This window comes from Manacus candei, unplaced genomic scaffold (assembly GCF_025592945.1).
Source record: "Manacus candei isolate 608988 ecotype Guabito, Panama unplaced genomic scaffold, ASM2559294v1 h1tg000036l, whole genome shotgun sequence".
Taxonomy (NCBI): Eukaryota; Metazoa; Chordata; class Aves; order Passeriformes; family Pipridae; genus Manacus; species Manacus candei.
In genome coordinates, this window is record NW_026138084.1 from 4,682,329 (window position 1) to 4,702,612 (window position 20,284).

Here is a 20,284-nt window from a genome sequence, read left to right on the forward strand (position 1 = left end):
TCAGCTGTTGGTTCCCACCTCGAAAGAGTTAAACCAAAGTTTGAAGATGTGAAATGGGATTATGTTTATACTCCAGAAATCACTGTACATTTTAGGAAATTTTTTAAGCTTACTGCAATAACCAGTTATACCCAGACACTTGTTACTGTGGTAGTACTGAAATGCTGGAACGTTCTGTTGCTCTAATTCCACCTTTTGAACAGTTAATGATTGTTAAAATTTATGTAATTTTCCTAACAGGCTAATTCATATTTACAGCTGCCTCAGCAGAATTAATGACACCCCTTACCATTTCAGAATTGTTCAGGATATTTACTGTGTGTTAAAATTTTGTTGTTTGCATCTCAGGTATGGTTTAATTTCTTCAAAAAATTATGGAACTTTAGAATGAGCCATCAGGTGTACCAAGCAAAATGAGGACCTAAATGCAGGAGTTGTAGTAGGTTTGGAGTTGAGCAAACAGGCAGTAGCACTGCAGAGCAGAGAGATTAGTGGGCAATTTTCCCCCCCTTTTTTTTGAAGGTTGAATTACAGGTAACCTGCAGCCTGTACCTATTGCAGTGAGGTAACTTTGTTAGTGTTTCTGCATTGTATATGTACATGTGTTCCAGCAGTGATGTAACTTTTCATTTAATGAATCCCAGCATTTTACTTATGGATGGAATGAGTGATTACTTTTATGAAGAAACCAGTGCTACCTTTTAAAACAATCCTTTGAGTGTTGGAGCAAAGATGGCCAAATATTAAAGAAAAAATTCCTGTGAGAAAATAAGTAGGATCTGAGGTTGTGCTAATTGATTTTACTGTACATTTGATTTAGATTTCAGTTTTGTGGGTTTGGCTTTGGACTGAGTTCTTACATCCTGTGGTTCTCTTACATTCTTTCATACTTGTGAGTATTAAGCCTTCAGGAAGAGAAGCTCATCTGTATCTGAAAATTTGTGCTTGATGCAGGCAGTAATGGGACACTCCTTTATGCATTTCACAGCTTATTATTGATTACTTTACTGTGAAATCTGTCCTCTTTGTTGATTCCATTTGTAAGTGACAATCTTGTCCGAGATTTTGTCTCTGAAAATCCTGTTTTGATGAGGATAAATATAGAAAGTCTGACCTGTGTTTGTTTATATGTAAGATTATCCTATTTGTTAGAGTATTTTCAGTGGTTTAGACTTCTCATTTCAAAGGTCTTTCCATCAGCTGTAGCACTAAGCTGAAAAAAAATATCATTAATTGAAACTTTTTAAGGGAAGGAACTGCAGAATTCCAGCTACAGAGGAGTGGGGAGAGCAGGGAAAATTGGTGTGGTTGGTGCATGTGTGATTTGGACTCTGAGAGAACTTGTATAAATATGATGTTTAATTTCCCAGACTGGGGCTGGTGCTCAAGTTAAAAATTCAAAAGAACAAAAAGCTCTTTTCTGGGAGGAGTTAACTTTAATTACTGGTGGCAGGAGAAGCTTCGAGGCAGTGCTTGAAATCCTGGGTGGCTCTCAGGACTTGTTTGTAGCCTGAAGCAGAAAGTGAAGGCTCAGCCCTTGTTTCTATCCTTGTTCAACTACACTGGGATGGGCAAAGGGCTGGAGGATGTTCCAGGCCAGGCCAGACCTGTGGCAGAGCCCTCCATGGCCAGCTGGCCCCAGCAGGACCAGAGCAGGAGACAGGGATGCTCCAGTGCTGCTTCCAGAAAGGCCTTCCCGGGAGAGCAGTTGCCAGCTTGACCTGTGCGTTGGTACAAAAACATGAGCTTTAGTTTGGCCAGGTTTCCTGCAGGGATGGAGATACTGTACAAATAATGTTAAAATATCAGCAGTGGCAAAGAAAGGGAGGACATTCATTAACTTTCTTGGGAAACCCTGTCGTGTGTCCAGGTTCTGTGGCAGGAGTGATTCCTGCAAAGACAATGATCTCTGCAAGTTGCCTCTTTGAAGGCTTTTTGGAATGGAGTACTGAGCCATAAAAGGAAAAGGCTACTTGAAGGAACTGCGAAGCATGAAGTTAATAAAGCAGGATAGGAAAGGGTTATATATTTAGATGACAGTCATTCAGAGGAGATGTGGTTTGAAGAGGGCATTGGGCTGTTTGGGGTATTTTTTCATGTTATAAATACTTCAGATGATTGGCTGACAGAGCAAAGTGATATTACTTTCAGGTTTTATTTGGGTTGTTGGGGGTTTTTTTAAGTCAATTCAGCTTGCTTAAAAAAAATCTGAGTAAAGAACACTCTGGATTTTTCCCTATGCATATGCATCATTGTATTTTGAAATACCATCTTAAATTCTAGATTTCCCACCTCACAGTAACACAAGTAATGTAGATAAAAGTAGATACTTTCACAGGAAATGATCCCCGTCATGTGGAGCAGATATTAAGTATCAGTGGATTATAGATCCTTAAGCAATCTCTAACAAAAGCAGCTGTCCTCTTTCAGACTTCAGAGTTAATGAATAAAGACAATAAAAGATGTTAGAAAATAAATATTACAAAGATGCTAAAAATATTTAAATCATATTTGACTTGTTACACAAATGGAAGTTTACTCCCAAGCAATATTATGCATTGTGTTTGTGTAAAGAAAACATTTTACATAGTTGTTCTTTGTGCAACACACTCCCCTGTGCAACCATTTCAAGTCAGAGCTCTGGTTCTGCCAAAGAGAGTGTGATTTCTTCTCTTGGAGGTACAGTAATGCTTTTGGCAACTGTTCCTTAAGGATCTGCAGGCTGAAAGTGAGTGCAAGCAAAACTGTCCCCTTCACTGGGCCTCTTTTTTCCCTTTTCCTTAAGCAGCTGGCAGAGTTCTCTTGTTCCCGTAGCAGAGTGTGAATTACCCCTACTCAGTGCCAGCGCACAGAACAGCCCTGGCTGAAGGGTCTGCAGCAAAAAATGCAAACAATGCATTTGAGTCCCTTTGAGCTGGTTCTGAGGAGGGCTGGAGCATTGCTTTCAGTAGAAATTTCTTTAGAACCAGACTGCGGCAGAATTCCAGTCAGGATGTGTGTGGTTTTGGTATGACATCCACCCGAGCACATGATGCTTGGTAAGTGCTGGAGTCTGGGTTATGATTCATTGGGAAGCAACATGGGAAACAATTGTCTGTTTTTCAAGTGTTGGAGAAATTAATTTTAGGTTGGAATTGTAATTTTGCTAAAATAAACCTACAAGTAGCTGGAATTACCTGTGTTAGCAGGGAGGAAGGGTGGTGGATATGACTGATGGTCTCACCATGGGAATTGCTATTTTTTAAGCCAGTAGAGTTGCACTGCACGTGGAGCCCAGGGTTGCATATGCTGTTTTTTAAGATGAAGTGGAGTCTGGGGATGGCAAAGCTGTTTAGACAGCTAGATTTATTTGTGATATATATTTTTAAGTTCTTTTTCAAACTTGATCAGAAATCCTTCTTTGTAATTTTCCGCCCTTATGTTTGACCTAAGAGATGCATTTCTCCTTGTTCAGTGCACGTGGAATGTTTAAACTGATGGACTTCAGTGAAATGTAATTATCTTCATACACATGCAGTTTTGCTGCCCCCTCAGATAAAGTGTCTAATAGCAAAACAAGAATGACTTCTGTCAATAATAATAATTAATCATTTTGAAATTGTAAAAAAATTTCCATTTCTAATAGAAAATTATTTCTAAAGTGTCATTTTAAACTAAAGTTACTTAATAATGGGAAATTGATGAATACCCTATAAGTAATTTTAAGTACAATTGTCTTACAAGTGGAGTCGGATATCTGTAGGATTTGCTGTTTATATTTAAATAGGAGGGACTAACAAGTGCTGGTGTATTTTCACAAGGGCAGAACTATTACATTACTGTCCTACACAGTGCTGTAACATTTCCAGCTGGGCTCAGAAAAAACAATATCTGATGTGGAAGTAGAAGCTTCAGATATTTTTCTTTTTTTTGCAAAGACTACATAGTTGAAGGTAGATGAATTGAGGAGAGGATCTTTGAAGAGTGGAGTATAAAACAGTTCCCTGGCCAGAAGAGGAGTTGTTCTAATTTAGGAAGAGGATATTATTTGCTTACAGACAGGACTGGGGTGCGGCCTGCTGAGATTGCTGAGATAACTCAATAATTTTAGGTGTCTTAAGGGAAAGTCTGCCTGCTGTGCTTGTTCCTGGCATCAGTCTGATCTCATTGCCCAGTTTCTTGGTCCCTTCCAAAAATCTTTGCAGGAAAGTGTTGTTGGGGTTTTTTTGTGTTTTGTTTTTTGTTGAGTTGGGGTTTTTGTTTGGTTTTTTGTTGGTTTGGGTGTTTTGGGGGCAGCAAAACTACCAGTTCACCCCTATTTAGGGCTGTGACTTTTTGTTTAAAGTGAGGATGAGTGAAATAGGTGCTGTTGTGTAAAATGGAAAATGTATTTTGCTTGGAAATTTCAGTAAGTTTGTTCATCAGTGGTCACTTGACAGCCCCACTCCCCAGTAAATGCAGCACTAAGTTGTTGAAAAGTGTTATAAGACTAAACCCCCAAACAACTGGTGTAGTTACATTTTTTTGACTCATTTTACAAATATTTTTGGTGGAGGAAACTAAATTTTTCCCTTGAAAATCAACTTGTCCTTATTAAAACAGAAAAATTCTGAACAGAGATTATTTTTTTCTTTGAGGGAGTGAAAAGGAGGAATGTGCTGGAGCTGTAGGTGGTTTTGCAACCTCCAAATGGTCATTTAAATTGTAGTAGACCAGATAATATTTTGTTGAAAAGTAAGAATTTGGCTTGCAGCCGCCAAAGATTCTTCATTGCAGGACGGAGAACAAGCCATCCCTACACAGCCTTCATTTGAACGGTGATTTTTTGCCGTGGCTTTCCGTGTTGCTGTTTCCCAGGATGTCTCATGGCTGCTGTGCTATTTCTGAAGTTCCCCGCTTGCTTCCTCGGGGTGGGGCAGGAGGGTTTGGTTGTGTCCAGGAGCTGTTTCCATACTGTAATTCAAGAGGAGGCTACTGTATGTTAAATATAGTCCCCGACGCTGCCATTAACTCACATTTGCATCAGTCATTAGCTCAGAGCGCTGCAATTCCAAACTTTCCTGCTGAGCGCTGCTCCTGCTGAGCAGTGCAATTGAAATAGGCCTGAGGCTGGGAGAGCCATTCCTGCTGGATTTGAGCTGCTTTATGCTGTCCAAATCCAGCCTGCAGAGAGGTTTGGGAAACACAGGGTGTTCAGGGACCATCTTGAGCACCAGCTGTGAGACCTTCGAGGCTGGATCTGCTGGTCTGGATCTGCTGGTTGGTTCTGCTGACCTGCAACTGCTAATTTGGAATTAGTTGAAAGAGATGGGGGGCAGAGCAGGGGGATCCAAAGGGTTATAAATCCTATTGTTATGCTGTTGGCTGTTCCCTCCTAAGCATGCCAGGGGAATCTGCTTGAGGGCTGTGTCCTGAGGTTCTCAAGTCACTGGTTGCCTGACATCATATTAACCCTGTCTTTACCACAATAAATGAAATTTGATTCAGGCAGCAATAGCAGATTTCTGTACAACCACGTGACCAACAATAGCACTGAAGAACTGTGAGAAGTTTCTCAACACAGCAGAGATCTGGATCCTCATCCCTAGAAAGATGATCACTTTTCTATCTTTTACCTGAGAGGGGCCACAAAGATATGGGAACAGGTTTTATCTGAATAAAGTATTATATTGGGAAAAAAAGGTTGTTGAACAGAGATGAACTTGGGAGTGGCATGAAGATGATGAGCAGGGAGCAATGGCTTTGTCTCTCTCCTAATACAAGAATCGAGGCAAAGCAGACCAAGACAGATTTTAGGTTAAAAAGAAACAAAAAGAGTCCGTGAAGAAAAGGTACTAACAAAGTATGTCGTTTAGACTGCGGAATCCCTGGCCACAGGATGCTGGTGAGGCTAAAAGATTCAGGACTGGCCAGGATCCAGGACAGGATCACCATGGGACATCCCCACACCCTGTCTGGGTGTTTTAGGGGTTCCTTATTTCCCTTGACTGGCAGGGCTTTTTTCCCCTCAGCCTTCCTTTTGGAGACATTTCCTCAGATATTGAAACAGGCATTAGCTTTTTGAACTTGTAAATTCAGTATTGAATTGATTCCTTTTCTCTCTCTGCCTAATATTCATCAGCATTTTTAAAGGTTGCTCCTGCATATTAATTTGCTGTGATATGCTTTAAAAGATGGGAGGAAAACCACTTTGAGTTTTACCCACTTATACACAGGACACATAGGACGCTTCATTAGTACTTCAAGAATCTTCTGAAGACAGGTTTTATTTTGCACAAAGCCAGCTTTCTCCTCTGGTGCCTTCCTATGGGAAGGATTGATGGAGTTTGCAGTTTGAAACTCAGTGACCAGTCCCTGCAAGTGTGTGAACTCTTACAACACTGGTACTCCCCAGACTGCCAGTGATACCCACACTTCCCTGGGTTATGAGTGAAGTGCCTTTCCCTTGAGTCACTGGTTTGCCTTTAATGACAATTATACTGCTGTATGGAAACTGAAGTCTCTCATCCCTAGATACAAACCCAGCTTTATTTCCATTGCAATGAATGATAGACTAATTATGTGAGCACATCTCCTGGGATTTACTTTTCAGGAGTAGTTTGAAATTACTCTTTTGAAAGAGCAGTTGTAATTAAGTGATTCTGAGGTAAGTGCAGTGTAGTTTACTTTTTCGTCATTTTCTGCTCTGAAGATTTTGCTTCCTGCCTTGACTCACTGCATTTTTGCTGATATCAACTGTGTCTTTTCAGTAAAATAAACTTTCCTTGGGTTTCAGCAGTGAATATTGCAGTGTTAGGAGAGGGAGTGGGATTAACACTATGTTAAATGAGGAGTTGTCTGATCTTAAAAAAGTTGTCACTTTAACTCGGTGCATCTGAATGAATATCTGAAGAAATTCTACAGTGAAGAGAAATGCTGGCTGCCAGAGGTTGCAAATCGGGATGATTGGCTTCACTTTGCAGGGAGGAGGCTGGATAGACCAAGGGTACCTGGCTGAGGGATTGATTCTACACCTCCCACAGCCCAAGCAAAGCGCATTTCCTGGTGTTTCATTACAGGGATTTGATGTTGCATATCTCAGAAGAGCTTGGAACAACAGTAAGGCCTTTTTTCTTTCCTGCCTTAGAAACAAGACTTCCAACGGGGATTACCGGAAGGAGCACCGGGAGAGGAGTCGCAGCCCCATTGAGAGGGCAGCTGCCCCGACAATGAGCCTTCATGCCAATCACATATATGCCTCAATCCCAAGCTTGAGTGTGGATCAACCTCTAGCACTGACCAAAACCAGCATGGACGCAACCAGGACAGTTGGCATCACACCAGCACTGACTTCTGTGGAACGGCAGCAGGTACGGGCTGGCAGGAGCTGTGTGGGTGGAGAGTGTTGGCTGTGGACACAGGGAGGACTCCCAGGTATAAGCAGAACGTTTTGTGAATTACAATAGAGAGGAGATACTATTCCTCAGGCAAAATGTATTTTAAAAACACGCAGTGAATGTCATCGTGTGTAATGTGAATATATCACTGCTGTGTAAATGTATCTGTCACAGATTTCTTGGCCTTTCTGCTTTCCCTGACGCAGGTGTTTTAATTGGGAATGCAAAGTGTGTGGTTCAGTGATGTCCCAGTACCTGCTAGGCAATGACTGATGCAATTTGCAGGTAGTTGCAAATTGATGCAATTGTGCCCCTCTTGGTGATCCATGTGTGCTCCCCTCCCCTCTGTTCCGGCTCTCTCCCACCAGGACTGCTGAAAAACGGGTGCAGGACAAAAAGGGCATAAGGGAAAATTTTGCACTGAATGTTCCAGGTGAAAGAAACTGGAATGATCTTAGTTGTTTTAGCCAGCCAAAAGCTGCATTGTTCAGAGCAATGTTGTGTCACTAAGTCATAACAACTTTTCCTAAAGCCAAGTAATTGTTTTTTATTATTTTATACTTTATTTCCATATGCTGGAGTGGTTGTTGGAGGGTTTTTTTTGTTGATTGGTTGTTTCTTGACTTTCTTGCACATTGCACTTGTTCTGCTTCAGAAGTGCTGAAGATGAGCCTATGCAGGTTCTACAAGAACAGTTAAGTGTCAGAATTGCTTCGATCCCTCTTACAAGTGGAGAGACAAAGCAAGAGAATTGAGTTGTGATGAGCTGCAGCACTGAGAAATGAAACTGGCCCATGTACCCAAATCCATCCTTCCTTCCTTCCCTCCTGCAATGATGCCTGCAAAGGGTGAACACATGGAGTAGATGGTTTTTCACGTGCTTTTCACTGGAGCCATCAACTTCCCATCCCCTGTGGATTTCCACGGGGGTTGGCTGTGTACACAAGTCCCTCACATTTTGCTGTGCCAAACCGCAACTTCGCACTGCTGCTCTCTCACACCCCTTGGCAGTCGCTTGCAGAGCTACTGTTCAGTGCAGGTCGGCTGTTCCTTGCTCTTGGTTATCAGTGATGACAGAAGAGAAGGGACAGGCTCCAGTGACAACACCAGTGCCCGCTGACAGCATTACTGCTGTGTCCCTGCTCAGCAGCTGCACCACTGACATTCTGTCTGACCTGGGCTGATTCCTGCTGCCCAGTACTGGATTCCTCTCTCCTGTCATCTTTGATGGTCTGAATTAGATTACAGTCATTTTTCTTGGGAAAATAGGATGTTGAGGTAAGACCTTGCTAAGATCATGGAATTAGAAATCATCCAAAATAAAAAGTCTAGTGATAAAAAGAAACCTTAGGTTGATGATTCATTGTTAGGTTTTGTGGGTTTTTTTCACCTTAACATGTTGAACGGGATTTCATCTTACTCTGTTTCTAATAAACAGGTGGGGAAAAATGTCCTTCTTATTTTCAGCAAGGCGGGGTTATTCTGTATTCCGTTGTACTCACTGCTACTAAATCCTCAATTTACCTCAGTATTTTCATACAAGTGCCTGTATTCTGCTCAGTGCTCTGTACACACACACAGCCACAGCAGAGGACTCTCTAAGATGCCTTATCCTGCCTTCATGGTATTGGCACATGGATTCCTGAGGCATTATTACCTGTCTGTCTCTACTTCCCACCTCTTACATGTCCAAAATACTCTTTTGAAAAGATTAGCATACATACCCTTCTCAAAAAAACGCTTCGAAGAGGTACAACATCTTCACCTCTTTAGAAAATAAATACTTCCCCATGTGAAATGCTTCCAAAAAATCAAATACTTCCTTTCTTTTCTTTATTTCCTGTTTTTTTACTTTGTTGTCAGTGCAGTGAGATGTAGCTAGCCTGTTGTGTAAAATTCCTGTTGTGTCCTGTCCTGCCAAATGGTGTTAAACCTCCCTGAAAAGCTCAGCTCTTTTACTTTACAGATCTTGCTCTTTACTAGTAAGAGCAAGACTTCACTGGCCTTGCTCTTACTCTACCTAAAGAACCACCTTCTTCCCCACTGACCTTGTGTCAGGGTAATGCAGTGATTTTTGTGGGTTTGCTTCACAGATTTGTAAAATGGACAAGAAGTTAAATTACATCAATTCTGTTAATTTTTTTTGAAAACTTAACAATTAACTTGCATTGAGTATAATGGACTATTTGTATCAGAAAATATACCAAAGATGCAAAGCAAATCTATTCCAATACCTGTGTTCTTTCCCTTCAGCCACCTGGAGAAACTGGGACATTTCTTTTCCCAAGGCCTTGTTTCAATGTAACATTTACATAGTAAACAACTATAAAAAAGAGTATTTTATGTTTACACTTTGTACAGAGTATAGGTGGCAGAGCTATGATGATGTAATATAGATTTTGGGAAATTTGCATGTGTTGAGAATGAAAAAAGATTATGTTAATTAAGTAGTGCTGGAGAGCAGATTAATTACAACAGGAAAGTATTTGTGGTCAAGACTGGCTCAGGAGCTCTTCACATTATACATTACTTTGTGTCTGCAGTATAGAATACAGAATTAGAGCTAGGAAAACTCAACTTCTGAATGAAAAACTTGGGTAACACCAAGATGACAAATACCTGTAAAATCTGCAAAGCCCTTCTGAGTCCTGGAATGACACGGATGTGTGGCCGTAGGATGAAACATACATTTAATGTGTTGACATTTGACATTTAGTGCTGCATATGGAATGTCTGTGAGGTTGAAACAGTCACTGTAAAATCATTTTAATGCTTGTAATGATTCGCTTTCACACTGCCCTTTTTCTGTGTGGCCACTCACCACTTTATTTCCGTAACGGTGGAATTTTGGAATTTTAAGTGCGGATTTTTTTTTTCTAAAGCTGAATAATTTGGGGGGTTTAATGTGCTTTGTTGAATCGGATAGTTCATGGGTTTAATTGGCGCTGCTGTGGCTGATTGCCTGAGTGAGTGATAGCTTTCCTGTGTGTCCCCCCCAGAACCGTCCCTCTGTCATCACCTGTGCCTCTGCCAACAACCGCAACTGCAGCCTCTCCCACTGCCCCGTCGCCCACAGCGGCTGCGGCTCCGGGCCTGCCTACAGGAGACCCTCCAGCAGTAAGTGACACCTCCAAACTCCCCACGGCCTCAGGAGAATCCCAGGAGAACAGAATGGGCTCACCAACCTTAGCTGGTGCAGGCACTGATGTATTAACAGCAATTAAAAAAGAGGTGAAACAATGGACACCTCTTTGTATATCTGCTCCCTGGACATGCACTTTCTAACCATCAATCCTGTGCCACTGAAGAAAGTACCAATTCAAAGTAAGGGGGGGGGGAGGAGAGAGGTGCTCTTTCTTCTTGTTTTGAAAAGCTGCTTTAAAAAAAACACCCCACACAGACAAATAAGTCATTATGTTTATTTTAGTCTATCTGACAAACAGCAGCCAGGGCCAGCAGATCCAACTATGGAACCATATTTTAGGAGCTGTAGTTTCTCCAGTCTTTCAATAGCCAGTAAACTCTTACTATTCAGCTGCAGTCACAAAAATCTTTCCTGCAGCTACAAATACTCTTCCAAAGCCCATACCCTCCACCCAGCTCTGCATGGATAACACAAAAAGCTTTGGAGGGCAGTTGCTACAGCAACCCAAGCAGGAAGTTTTAACTTTCTGCCTTCTATAGTACTTTTTATGAAATCTGTTCAGGCAATACTTGCTGGGAAACCTGGGCCCGTTTCTGTTCATCTCTCCCACTGCAGAGTGGAAAAGCCCAAGGGAAGCACAGCCCTTTCATGTCAAGTCCTTTACCTGCTGAGGCAGAGCTTTAACACAGCATTGCTGAAAGGTCACGGCAGTGGGGCTTCGTAAACCTGGATGCGTCCATGGAACAACACCAGTGTGTTGTAGGCAGGAACCTAGAAGTCTATAGTAGGGTATTAGTATTATTAGTAGCAGTATTTTTTTGATTTTGTAAAGCTCAGTGTATTGTTGATAACTAGATTTAGAAGCTGAAGTGCTAACTAGAATTAGAATTAGAAGCTGAAGGAGACCCTTAGACTCTTGAACAAATCAGTCAATAGGGACCTCAGCTGTTACAAGTTTTCTCATGAACTGGTGTTACTGGTCTCAGGAGAGCTGCAGGAGACCTCAGCTGCACTTACATGGGCTTGGGAAGAAGGGTAAGGGTTTCCAGAAAAGATTTGTCTCCTGTCAGGTGAAGAGGTTTATGCATGACACTCACGTTTATTTTGGGATCAGTCAGACCTTGCTGTAGCACAGATGCCAGTGCCATGGATCCCGACAGTTCCAAGTGCTTTCTGAAAGATAATTCTCATTTAGACACAGATACTGTTTCTAAAACGTAGAACTGCAGCTCTCTCATATTTAGTCTGAGGAATTACTGTACAAAACCTGTCTTTTCAGGTTCTTTCTTCCTTTTTTAATAGTATTATATCAGTTTAATGCACCCAGTGCAAAGGTAATGATTTCATTTAGTTTGCTGACTGCTCCAAGCACAAGTGTGTGAAGTAAGATGAAACCCTGAGGTCAGCTCTTGGCACGTAATTTAGAATGAGGGCGCCTCACACCTGACTGGGACGTGATTTTAAAGAACCATTTACATCTTCAATTCTGTTTAAGCCTAAAGAATTTACTATGTTATTGTTCAGGGAGAGGGTTTCCACAGAATTGCAGCTGTAGCTATTAGTAGGCTGAGGGAGAATATAATTATATATAAAATGCTCACCTGTTGCAGGTCACAGAAATGCAAAAATACTTAACTCCATTTTTACTTCTTTTCATTTTCATTTCTTCTTCCCCATTTCATTCACTAACAGTCCCCTAATGATGTAAGGAAGCCTGGCCTCGTGCTGAGACAGAGGCTTTTCATGAGGGCTTGTAGTGACAGGACAAGTGGCCTTAAGTTAAAGGAGGGTAGATTTAGATTGGATATTGGAAAGAAATTCTTCCCTGTGAGGGTGGTGAGACCCCTGGCACAGGTTGCCCAGAGAAGCTGTGGCTGCCCCATCCCTGGAAATGTCCGAGACCAGGCTGGACAGGGCTTGGATCAACTTGGGCTAGTGGAAGGTGTCCCTGCCCATGGGATTAGCTTTAAGGTCTCTCCCTACCCAAACCATCCTGTGTTTTGTGACAGAAATACAGGAGAAAATGTGGGTTGTGGATCCAGCCCTTGGTGCCAGGGTTCTAACACATCCTGTGCCTCCTTTCCCCGCAGCCACCACTGCCTGTGACCCGGTGGTGGAGGAGCACTTCCGCAGGAGCCTCGGCAAGAACTACAAGGAGCCTGAGCCAGTGGCAAACTCGGTGTCCATCACGGGCTCAGTCGATGACCACTTTGCCAAAGCACTGGGGGACACGTGGCTGCAGATCAAGGCTGCCAAGGACGGCGTCTCCAGCAGCCCCGAGTCAGCATCGCGGCGGGGCCAGTCTTCCCCTTCCTCCCACATGGTCAATCATAATCACTCACCCTCCGTGGTCTCCTGAGGAGAGGACCCTTCCCTTTCTCAATTTGCATGGTTTCACTGAGCTTTGAACAGTGCTTAGGTAGTGTTGGGGGAGGAGAGCTTAGTTTTCAACACGTTATTGTGTACTCACTTTTTTTTTTTTGTGAAAGGGTGCCCTTAAAGACAATAGCAGGAACTATTTCATAAAGATTCATATGATGTAGCATCCTTTTTTCCTGCCTCAATTACCAAAGAAACCTCTGATGCAAATCTGCTGCCCCTTAAGAAAATAATGCACGCTAATCCACAAAAGCCATTACACTTAGTTGGTTGACCCCAGTCCTTTTTGCTTTTCTTAGCTTCTTAAGACTAGAATTTGTCTGGTTTGCTTACATTGCTTTTTTTTTTTCCCTCTGTGAAGTAATTTTGTATGTATATACTTGAAAAGAACTGTTATGTATGATTTGCACTATTGGAGGAGGACTGAAGTTGCACAGCAACTTTCTGGAAGAGGCTAATATTTTGAGGGCAAACTGCTGAAAAAAGGGTTTAAGGATGACATTTTTATCAGTTTGATTTTTCTTAAAGCAAAACAGCTTAGGAAGGGGAAGTCTCATACAGGTTATAGGTCTTTCTCTCTTTAGATTTCAGGTGCTTAGTGCTTGCAACTGGACTGCATAATTTACAGAACACGGGCATTTTTTCCTAAACACTGCAGTTTGTTAGACTAGAGCTGAGGTTGGAGGGTTCCATAGTGCTTAACGATGCATGTTTTATAAAAAATAGCTGGTATCTATTAATGTATAGACAGTAAGAATCATAATACTTATTAGCTTTTCTTCAGAACTAGTTTATTTTTGTCAGTAACAATCCTAGATATACTTACTGCTGGTACAGTTGTACTCTATGGTATTTGTATTTGATATTCACTTTAGCAGCAGCCAGCATCGAGGGCAGCCTCAGGACAGGCCTCGTGCCACCCTTGGAGCTGGTGGCTGCTGGCACAGGATGCTGAGCTCTGCGCAGGTCCAGCCACCCTCCCTGGTTGCAGCACTGCTGCTTCACAGGGATCTGCTTCCTAAAACCAAGTCTGTGTAATCTACCCTTAACTAGCTGCAGGAACTGCTACTGTTATGGATCTTGGCTGGACAACAGATTGTTACAGTTTGTGACATATGATCTTTCTTTCTGTCTTTTTTTTTTCCATTTTCTTAAGCCTATTCCTAAACCGATGCCAAGTTGCAGCAAACATTCCTCCAGTAGAGACTTTATACAGGTATTACTGCATTTATTATCATTTGCTATATTGATAGCTACTAACTAGAAATTAGGTAGTAGAGGCAGGCATGAAACCACAGCTGTGCTAGTGCTAAGAGCTTCTCTTTTTCTTGTTAAGTGTAACTACTCTCCCCCGTACATTCCATCTTCCCAATACAGTTGCAGCTAGGGCTTTTTTTTATACTGGGTTACCTGAAACGATTGGTTCAGTGTAGAAAATGAGAACTAGTTGGAAGATGAACTACACGTGATGTATTATGGACTGTGTTACAGTATTGGGTCCACTGTGGCTTTTATTTTATGCCTCTTTTTTTTTTTAAAGTTAAGCTATTTAATTTGGAAAGGGTGCAGGGTAGAAAGAGATGGGGAGATTGGCTCTTACTCTTGGTGAGAAGGTGGCTGCTCAGTTTTCTTTAAAAAAAAAAAAAATATAAAAAAACCCCAACATCTAAGCCCCCAGTTTTACACATTTCACTACCATCTTACTGGGTAGTCAACGCTTCCTTGCTTTGGCATTCAGTACCCTACTCTCTGTAGGAAGATTGTTAAAAGAACACTTTTTTATATAGGTAACTTTAAGACCATCGTTACGCTGTGCGTAAAGAATGTACAGAGAAATTTGTAGGTATTTTTTGAGGAACAATTAATTTGTTAATGATATGTAGCTATTTAATTTTTCCCTTTCCTTTATTGTAATCATTCATTTATTATTTTTTTTTTTGGTTGGAGAAAAAAGTTGATCTTTTTTTTTTGTTGTAGATTTGTCTGTAATACAGTAAAAGTGCAGGAACACAGTTATTCTATGAGGACACTGCATTAGCATTAATAGCCACTCATTTGTTATTGCTAGAGGCTACTGAGCAGTATAACAGTCAATACTAATACTGTAGATGGACTCTGTGGAAAATGTGACTCCTATATTTCTTTGTAAACACAAGTAAGATAATGGTTTTAAAGCTAATATTTTCAATAATAGCTGTTTTACAAGGTTACATTTACTTATCTGAGATAGGTAAATGGATTTGAGGGCAATAAAGATTTAATGTGCTATGATGTCCAGTAAAACATATATTATTGGACACCACAATGTCATGAAAGCCAAAGGGTTGGGGGGTGGTGGAAGGACGCTAAACTGAACTCACCATCACGAGACGTGGTGAAGTTTCTTCACAGAGCCAGGTTATCTACAGTTCAGTTTAAACAATTCTCTCTGTGTTTGTAAATCTGTAATATACCATTCTTTTGTGGCCTTGTTTCACCTGGAAAAAAAAAAGGTTTGGCAGGCCATCTTTTTTTTTTGTACTTAAAAGTAGCCTTAAAGAACAATAAAGTGCTCTTAAATCACAGGTGTGTTCCTATGCCTCTGTATTGCTTGGCAAGAGAGGAAATTGGTGTCTGTGCCTCTGGAGCTGGAAGCAGAAACAAGCCTCTGGTCATGTCCTGGTCTCCTTCCAATGAACCCACCTTGTTCAGGATGGTGACCCCACCAAAGGGGCTGCCACAGCCTCACCTGAGCCTTGGCAGGGGGGTCCCTACAAGACTTTGTCAAGAAAAAAATATTTTCAGCAACAAAAAGAATCTGTTGCTGCCCCAGCAGCTGTGCTGGGCCTAGAGGAGCTCACCAGCAGCTGCTCCTGAACAGGGACTGGTTTGGAAAACACCAGCTGGTCCTGCATTTCTGCCTCATTCATAAAATAACCAATGTCTCGATTTTCTTCCATTTCATTTGTCCCACAACTTCTTCAAGTGTTACCTAGAGAACAGGAAGAAGACAACTGTATTTCAAATGTCAACATCCACCATCTTGTGTTCCAGGTAAGGTGCATTCTAATGGCAGATCATTCATTCATCAACTGAAGATGGTTAATCCTTAAAAACAAGTGTTCTAATTACCTGAGTTTAAGAAAGATTGGTGAACCAGGCAAGAGCCTGCAGAGGGCTTTTCAACACTGAATGCATGAGAGGGGGTTCCAAAATTAAAAAAGGAGCCCCTATAAAAGTAACAAGACGCAAAGTTCCTGTTTGAGCAGTGGGGCCTAAATGGTTTGGAAACACAACAGGTCTGGCTTGGCTGTCCAATGGCTGGGCTTGGGGTGGGAGAGATTCCGTGAGACCCCTTCTAGAATGATTTGTTTAACACACCTGAAACACATCCCTCTGGTGGAAAGAGGCCTAAATCCATGTTGTGAGGGTGTGTGGGAGGGAGTCCAAGGACAACACGCCCCGCAAGCCTCACAGTCTGCTTTCCAAGGGGAGCTGGTTTCCTTTCAGGAAAAAGTCATCCTTGCACCAAAGATTTTGGGGAGGGGGGTGTCCATGAGACACACCAAAGAGCATCACTATTTTTCAGGTCAGTAACTTACATGTTCCATTTTCTACATGGTAAAAGGAAGAAAACAGTAATTTTTTTCCTACCACATGATATTTCTAATTACTAAGCAGGAATTCTGCACAGGAGGGTGGCACCATGGCCAGGAGAAACAAGGCCATACACACACAACCAGACCATATACACACATTTCATTAAGTCCCACAGTATTTGTAATGGCTTTTTTATAGGAGCTAAATGAGAGGCAACTTCCAGCTGTGCCTTTGTAATCTCACATACACGTATTTTTGCTAATTTAATTTTAGCCAAAACTTTAATGTTAGAAAACGGACCTGACCACAAATACCCTTGGGACTGAGTTGGGATCTTTGTGCAGAGTTCAGTGAGTGCCGTCTCTATGCATTTCAAGATGGACTGGTTGTGAAAATTACCTTTGCATACAAATATATCCAGAGGCCAGAGAGATAGCCAGTGTGGTGCTGGTGTGACCCAACAGAACATAATCATGTGTGTACCACATACCTGGGCACGATGTCTCTGTGTCCTCAGTGGGTGGTGTCACTGATAAGTAAGTGACCACTGACCTATCCATGGACTGGGCTTGCCCAGCAGGGTGGAAGGGACCATGCACAATGTTTATGTCCTCTAAAACTAAAACCACACACAGCAGCAAAGGGAGTTTATAGATGGTACCAGGCTCAGAGTTGCTCCCGCTGGGGTCTGCACTGGATGAGGGCACTCTAGAGTCAGATGGCTGCAGAGAGCTCAGCAGGGAATTGCTACAGCTGCTCCTAAATCAGCTTCACTTATCCCAGGATAACCAACTGTCAGACTTCACATGGCACATGCACAGAACTCGCAGCTGTAACCAGCTCACCATCACGGACTGGGGCTGTAACTGCACCAGTGAGGAGCTGCTTCCCAAATCACAGCTGAGCTGTCACTGCAGTGGGGGAACACTCCCAGGGCTGAGACACTGCTGGGGGTGAGAACAGCTGTTCCAGCAAGGCCAAACTGGTCAGTGGAGAAGAGATGCAGAAATGTCCTTCAGCCTCTGTGTAGTGGCAGGATGGGGAGCACTCATTGCTCAGGCTGCTCCAACTCCTGACGTTGTGTGGGAGAGACAATCCATGGAGCTGTCAATGAAGGACTTCTCCAGCATCCACACACTGTGCCAACGTGTCAAGTTGCTTAACGTGGTACCCTGGCAAAACACATCCCAAGTATTTTCAATGTTACTTGAGCAAGAGCTGCACTCACCAAAACTGGCTCACTTGGGCTTGGCTGAGGGGAATGTTCACACTCTCTTTAGATCCTTCTTGAGGAACAGTGAAATAGGAAACCACTCTGCATCTTCCTGACGTGCTCCCTGTCTCATCTGGCACAGGTACAGACCCAAGAACATTTACACACCATGGCTCCAGCTCTCTTCCCTTAGCAGACAGTTTTTTCACAGCTGGATTATGTGGCTCATGATAGAAACTATACTAATTTAATAATTTTTAACCTCTTCTTCCATGGGAACATTCTACCCCTCTCTGTGTAGCAGCTCTCTCAAGTGTATTTCTTGGGTATAAGGCAGACAAGAGAGACAATTTTTTTTAAACTGCAGTTATATACAGCCCCACAGCAGCTGCCTTGTTCTTCAGACAAGGCTCTCCTGTGTTCCCTTGGTGCTCTCCTGTCGCACACATAAGGCAACAGCACTACGTGTCTCCAGAGGTAGGTGAGAGGTGAAGAGCTCCTCAGGAGCTTCCACACCAGTAAACACTGACTGAGGAGACACAGATCCCACTAGACCAGCTCTGAGGCACTGATGAGGGGAACCAAGTGCTCCATTGAGACCATCATAAAGTCTCCATACAGGGTTTACATTTAACATGGACAGGACCCAGCTCAAAGAGAAATGAGAGCTCTCCAGGTCCACCTCTGCAGTGTACCCACCCTGCAGAGACAGTGGGACCAGGGCCAAACACACCAAACACCAGACCATTCCCAGTGCAGGCTCCTCTTGGGCTGCTCCTTCCTCTGATGCTCAGAGTGGACAGGGTCCTGCTGAAGGCAGGTTCTGTCCCCATCCTACAGCCATCAATAAGAAAATCTCATATTCTCCTTTGTGACACAATCAGGAGCCCAATTCATCAGACAACAATGCACAGACTGAGGGGTTTACAGCTGCTAACTGCTGTATCACTTCAGCATCAATACCCACTGACATTCCTGCCTGCTGAGAATGGTTGGCATAGGATTAGTCTTACATGGATATTCACTGGCATGAGTTTATATTGTAACAGAGCTGGAAAAAACAGAATTTCTTTTCCCATAGGCTAATTGTACATAATGACAAAGCAGTTACTGACTTCCAGCAAGAGCTACTTCAGTCACATGAAACTCTTTCAATCTCTTCTTGCTTGTAGTCCTGCCAGTTTCACTGCTCACTGTTGCACTGTTCAGTCTAATTTTACATTTTATTTTGCTAAGCAACAGCTTTCTTAAATGCCAAGGAGAACATCTGTCTTCTCTCCATCACAAAGAGACACAAAGGCATCTGTCAACACAAAGCTGTGTCAGCCAAATGCCTGCCATGTTTAATAGAAAGCTGCTTATCTTAAAACTGTTTACTCCATTTGGGGAAATACTCTGCACACAGAAATCCTTCTGAGAGTGTCTGCTATCGTGGGGAATCAAGGCTACTTTTCTAATCTAGGAAAACACAAAGCTCCAACTCCTGCTTCCCAAAGTAGTAAAATAACATGGGTCGAGTTGCATTAATGACATGTGGCTTGTGTGTTAAAATATACACAATATACCGCTCTGATTATATTAGTTCCAGGTAGTTAAATGAAAGTATAAAGAACACAGGAATTTTTTTTTTTTTTTGCTTTCAGAGAAAAAAATTATTCAACTAGTTAAAAAAAAAAATTCTCAGCCTAAACCCAAACCTTTTCACTGGCACACTGTAGAATTCTTTTTTCCTTCTTTTTTTTTTTTTTTGGAGGGGAAGAGGGAGAAGAAAATAATGGAAAGAAGTAACAATACTTACAGATCAAAATGAGGGCCTTTCCTTTTCCTTTCAAGTGACAAGTTCTCGAGCTTCTGCTGAAGCTACAGAAAATTTCAGCTTATTAACTTCCGCAGGAGAAAGTGTGTGTGTTCAAGGAGCACCAGAGGTGGCACAGCACTGTTATGGGGCTTAGGGCAGCAGCAAAGTCTTTTCTCTTACTTTCCCTGACGTGCCCTGAGTTAACTTGGTTTTACTTTTATCCATCACACATTTTCTCAGGGTGTGAGTAGTTACTGACATTGTTCCAGCTGCTCCAACTTGTTATGCTTTATAGACTGATAAATAATTTCCTCTCAAGCAGGCAAGAAAGGTGAAAACCTCCTGCCACCAATCTGCCCCTTCCTACCAATGAAAATGCTGAAAGAAACTAATGGGAACAGATATCTAATTGAATAAGATAATAATTTTTTCTCATTATTCAGAGCTGCTAAAAATAAAGTCATCCTCTGCTGTGAAGGTCTTTTTTACCTCAATGGCAACCTTTTGCCACTTGTTTGTAAGTCTCTCCTTCCCAGTGGCTCTCACACCTCCCCCCATGAACCAGAAAATCAAGATTAAAAGAAGTAATTTCTTAGCTTGCAGGGCCAATTAATAAAGTAACAACAGCAACCAGTAAACCTAGATCTTAAACAGTAGGCAATATTCTCATTTTGACCCCCTAAACACAGGTTAATTATATACCTATGTATATAATTAACCTTTTGCTTTAAGAAAGCCCTGATGACACATCAGGAAAGTGGAATTAGCTAGGCCAGAGGAAAGTAATATCTAAAAGCAAGGAAGACATTTTCTTT

General features: G+C 42.1%; 1 protein-coding gene across 2 annotated transcripts in view; it reads left to right on the plus strand.

Moving 5' to 3' along the window:
- Nucleotides 1-15,441, plus strand: part of VGLL4 (vestigial like family member 4) — an 84,029-nt gene extending 68,588 nt beyond the window's left edge. For both annotated transcript variants that reach the window (XM_051793350.1, XM_051793349.1), the window contains 3 exons: nucleotides 7,106-7,328; nucleotides 10,355-10,472; nucleotides 12,591-15,441. In XM_051793350.1, the coding sequence (XP_051649310.1) occupies nucleotides 7,106-7,328; nucleotides 10,355-10,472; nucleotides 12,591-12,859 (610 nt within the window). In that variant the 3' untranslated portion in view covers nucleotides 12,860-15,441. The remainder of the gene's footprint in view (nucleotides 1-7,105; nucleotides 7,329-10,354; nucleotides 10,473-12,590) is intronic.
- The last annotated feature ends 4,843 nt before the right edge of the window (nucleotides 15,442-20,284 follow it).